This window comes from Limulus polyphemus, unplaced genomic scaffold, assembly GCF_000517525.1.
Source record: "Limulus polyphemus unplaced genomic scaffold, Limulus_polyphemus-2.1.2 Scaffold3986, whole genome shotgun sequence".
Classification (NCBI taxonomy): Eukaryota; Metazoa; Arthropoda; class Merostomata; order Xiphosura; family Limulidae; genus Limulus; species Limulus polyphemus.
In genome coordinates, this window is record NW_013669596.1 from 34292 (window position 1) to 39641 (window position 5350).

At 31.9% G+C, this 5350-nt stretch overlaps 1 protein-coding gene across 3 annotated transcripts in view; it reads right to left on the reverse strand.

Annotated features, from left to right (window-relative positions):
- Window positions 1-5350, reverse strand: part of LOC106470411 (CD109 antigen-like) — a 77369-nt gene that overhangs the window by 8263 nt on the left and 63756 nt on the right. For all 3 annotated transcript variants that reach the window (XM_013930967.2, XM_022399001.1, XM_022399000.1), the window contains exons 26-29: window positions 4770-4926; window positions 4215-4277; window positions 3789-3963; window positions 3198-3409 (exon numbers count right to left, since the gene is read on the reverse strand). In XM_013930967.2, the coding sequence (XP_013786421.1) occupies window positions 3198-3409; window positions 3789-3963; window positions 4215-4277; window positions 4770-4926 (607 nt within the window). The remainder of the gene's footprint in view (window positions 1-3197; window positions 3410-3788; window positions 3964-4214; window positions 4278-4769; window positions 4927-5350) is intronic.

Below are 5350 nucleotides of genomic sequence, written 5' to 3' on the forward strand. Positions count from 1 at the left end.
ATTCTATTAACAATGTTACTCTCATCGACATTGAAACAGGATTCAAAACTAAAGCAGATAGAGAAATAAAAGAAGCTTAATAGATTGGTAATCTAAAAACTGTTAAACTTTCAGAATTAATTTAAATCATGGAATAAATTATCTCCTTTCATTGGTTTTTGTCAGAAAATATAACATATCTTTTTCAGTCAGTCTCCAGGTGTCACCTTTATTTTACTTAAACATTTGAGTATAGTTTTAAATATACATATATTCAGCTACTTCTAAAGTAAAATATCCCTAACACCTTTTCACATACACTTGCCAGCAATTGAGATGCCTACAACAGTACACACAGAGAAATAAACTAAACATTTCCTGGAAAACCAGATGAGCTTCATGACGTCACTAAACTCCCTTTATATATAACTAATTCGATTACACCACCATTCCCAGTTTGCCCCTGAAGAAGAAAGGTCCACCTTTAGAAAGTGCTTGGGTTATAGGGTTTTTATTCATTTCCATGAAAATAATAAACTTATTGAAATTACTGCTTGTATCTACTGTATTTTGTTAATTCAACTAAGTAATCAAAATATTGGCACTATGATTTCTCGTTATTTTTCATTGAAATGTGTTTAGTTTAATCAGTTGGTTTCATTATTCACAAAAATATATGTCAAATCAACATTTTGTTGTTCCATATTTAAAACTTTTTTGTCTCTCTTCACACTAGAATATTGTTTTGTAAAAATAATGACCAGTTTTATACCCATAATAATCTTATTCTTCATTACTCCCTGTAACGAATTTATCATATATTTATTTTAATATCAACGTTTGTTTAGATTAAGTTTATATTTTAAAACATGCATGCTTATACTGTTAAATATGTATTGGGAAACTCCCGCCTATCCTCCAAAGTTGTAGAAGATTCCCAAGAGTAAGAATCAACAATATATGTGTGTACATAAACGCTTAAATTTGTACTGTAATGTAAAACTGAAATTTCTAGAATGCCTCCACAGCCTATAAATATAACCAATGTGTCATGCCGAAAGAGAGTATCTATTATCGGTTTGCTACACTTGGTAGTGCTAAAAAAACCTTGAAAGCTATAACTGTGATTGTTATAATGCTTACCAATCAGAAATCTTCATATATTTGACCAGGAACCTTTACAAAGTTCGAACATTACAAATTATTTATCTTCAGTCGATTCTCATCGGACATTAGTATTTTTACGAAAACATTACCTAATGTCACCAGTGGAAAAATCAGCGTGTGATCAGTGAAGGACGAAGCTAACTAGCTTCCCGTTAAGTGAAATATACCTCGTAATCAACTAGCTCATCGTGAACCCTTGATAAGATATCGAAGAAGTTCCATATTAAAATGAAGACTTTATATTGTTTGTAAGTTTGTGAAACTTTTGTTTTATATCATTGTTTGTAATAACTATTTGTAATAACTGTTATTGCAAATTGTATTGTTGTCTGTATATTAAAACGTATTTGTGTTAAAAAAGGAAACTGTGTGTGTCAATCTTGTTGCCAAATATCATAAACTGACTATATATATATATATTGGCTTTTACTTAACTGCTGAGTCCAAAGTGCAATTTAACTACCAAATTTAAATTATCAGGCTATTTGAAATTCTAATACGTAACACCCCTAACAAGTTGGAAGTTTACTGTCCCTTTCTGTCGTAAAGAGCACCTAAAGTTTTTATAGGCTTCATTATGTACATTCTGTTCACCACCACACGCTTGATTACCTCAATATAGCTGTGTCTGTATAAAATAAAAAACTAAATCCCAGAAAATCAGAATATATGTAACTTATGTTAACTTGTACCACATAATAATCTCACTGTTACGTTTAGCATTTTCCTGATTTATAATCATTGTCATGAAGTAATGTTTATTTTCATCAACAAAAAATAATAAAAAAAATCAGTTATTTTAGTAGTCTTATGAAAATTTTTACAGAGAAGTCTATAGAACAGTAGTAATTGAATTTTCAGCTTCTTACAGATTTTGTATTACACATATTACAACATGTATAGAGACATTTTCATGTACAAAAGTTTAGGATTAAAAAGTAACTAAATTTTTGTACCTTAAGATGTGTATTACAAAGAGGAGTTCAGAAAATAATCATTAAACACAAAACAAACTGAAAATACAAAAATTAGTTTCATGTAAGAATAATCAATGAGTTCAAAGTGATTGATTAATGAGCCTGATGACTAATCGACTAACTTAATTCCACAAATCACCAAGCTTTTCATGTGGGTACTGTACAATATGACTGTGTATCCACAGTGATCGTTTACTAATACTCCTATTCTGAAGCAGTTGTGATTGTGACATTTCATCACCTAATTTTGCTTCAAAACTTTTTGCATGTATTGGATATCCCTTTGGAAATAGTGACATATAATGAGATATAGCCTGTCAACCATACCTTCAAAAAGTTCCTTAAAAAGGAAAGGACTAGAGTGAGGAGTTACCAAAGATTCTCTTAGTTTATCATTCTGTATCAGAATCAGGGGAAACAAGCTGGCATTCCTTCTGTTCTCACGTAACATTTGAAACAAGCTTCCAAGACTGAGTACTACTACTACTGAAGTTCCCAATGATGTTAGGAGCCGTAAAGACAAAATAAGGCAATACACAGCTCAAACTGAAAGAACCAAGGAACACAATTTTAAAATAAGTGACATTTGTTGCTAATGTGGAATACAGCAAGTTGGAACTTCAGTACAGGATATTCCTTATGTTGTTCTAAGAAATACTTCAGAGAATTCATTTGCACTTGTAAGTTGGTCAAATCATTAATCTTTCTACCATTCATGTTATGAGCAACACTAGCCAATTACGGCATGTCTACTTCAATTGTCCCGATACCAAATAAACCCCTGAAAAAAAACCTGCTGCAAGCTGACCTAAAGATGAAAGTTTCTTAAAACATCCTTTTTTCTATCTGAGTTACTTTTGTAGATTGGTCATCCAAGACTCTCTCTCTACAAGTGTTGTTCTGAATTAAGGATAAGTAATTGTTGCCCATTTCACCTTTGTTTTTTTATGGAAGCTTAGTTTCAAACTTCATCTTGTTTAATATTAACCAAAATTCATTATACTCATTCTTTTTTCATTTTATTCACCTGGCAGGATAATTTGAACATGCTCTGACTTTTAACCTAACACTCACCTGGGTAGATGAGAATCCACCATTTTCATTCTGCTGGGATACCAGCCACCTCATGATAGAAATAGCATTCCCAATTTCAGCACGTAAAGTGTGAGTGAGAAGTGCATATGCTGTCATCTCGATGTCCTTGGAGTCTGGCAGGAAGAAGTGGTCAGATCTTTTGTCGGTTATGTTGATTAATGGTTCTGATCCTTTCCAATACAAGATGTCTCCTGCAGCAGAAATAAACTCGCAACTTAAACTCAAGAGAAGGTGCATAATAACAACTTTAACAAATGTGATACAAAAAGGATACATTTATTGTTAATCTGAAAACATTTTAAACAATAAATTCAAATTGAAAGAATAAAAATAGAAATTTTATTCACAAGTAGATGTATTATAAATCTATCCAGGCTATCAATATTTGTATTATAGTGTCTTATAAATCTTTGCCAGTTCTATCTGTATCTATAATCACTAACATGACATTAATAATAATATTTATAATTTGATTTCAACAAAAACAAAATCTGTAATATCAGTTTTATAATCTGGATTAATAAACAAACTCATCCATAACAAGTAATAGAAGGAAAACAACAAGTGTACCTTCTTTCTTTGCAAGATTTAGCAACTTTTGGAATGCTCCATCCTTGTTGGTGTTATCAGAAAGTTGAAGAGCATAACTGACGAGGGCTATGGAATAAGGATCTGTTAATGTTGGCAGCTGCTGAACGAGATAATGTTCTGCCAATTTTATGACATCCGAGTAAGTTTGCTGTGCCTGCAAACAGTAAAAGGACTTTAAGACATTGAACAAGGAAACCTTCCTGGGTTAACAAAGTTAACAAAATTAGGGAAATTAAAATAATTATGATAAACAACAAATCAAGTTGCATGAAATGACATTCTTCACAAGAGAAAAAAAATGCAAAACTGTCAATGTTAGAAAAATCTTGTAAATACCATTACCTCAAATTGACTTTTTAATCAGAACCAAGCCTGATATAAACACAAAAATAACAACAAACTAACCTGGTTTTCTAAGAATGCTATGAGAACATATGCTGTCAGAGGTATTCCAGTCCCAGCTCCACCCTAATCCATAAAGTAATCATTGTGCATGAAAATTATTATCCATTCATTTAAATTACCCATATTAACTCCAAACTTCCACACACACACAGATTATACATGTATTCAAGACTACATGTTCACAGTTTCCTGGAAGAATGAGCATATGTTTTTTTGTTTCTAAACTCGACTAAAAATACTTTATGAACCTGCTCTCAATCTGTTATTGGAGGATCTTTTCAAAGTTTTTAAACATAATTTATTATTTTCATCACAAAGTTTATTTACATTAAATATTCAACAAGGGCTTGAAATGCAAGTTATTTTGCAAACTTATTAGAAATATTGTTTCAATGCAGCACAGGTTGCATTTTAGAAAAAAAAAATCATATCTTTAAGTTATCTCTTTGTCATACAAGTAATACTGAATGCTTTATCATAGATGTTTTTGATGTTAGTTAAGTATTACTTTGAAATTATAACTGCAAATTCATCAAAGAATATCTACAACCATACCTGCATTCGTTTGTAGTGGACTTCCCCGGGTTCATTAAAAGAGCCATCACTAAGCTGCTGTTGTGATAGCCACTTTAATGACTTTTCAATTACAGCAGGATCAATATCTATATAGGGTACAGCCTGGTGGAAGGACTTGACCACAAAAGCTGTTAACCTGTAATAAATAACACATTGGAAGTCACTCTTAACAAAGGTTCTGTCCAATAAAAGAAACAGGACCCAAAAGAAGTCACTCTTAACAAAGGTTCTGCAAAATAAAAGAAACGGGACCCAAAAGAAGTCACTCTTAACAAAGGTTCTGCACAATAAAAGAAACGGAACCCAAAAGAAGTCATTCTTAACAAAGGTTCTGCCCAATAAAAGAAACGGGACCCAAAAGAAGTCATTCTTAACAAAGGTTCTGCCCAATAAAAGAAACGGGACCCAAAAGAAGTCATTCTTAACAAAGGTTCTGCCCAATAAAAGAAACAGGACCCAAAAGAAGTCATTCTTAACAAAGGTTCTGCCCAATAAAAGAAACGGGACCTGAAAGAAGTACACTACTTAACAAAGGTTCTAGACCAATAAAAGACGGGAAC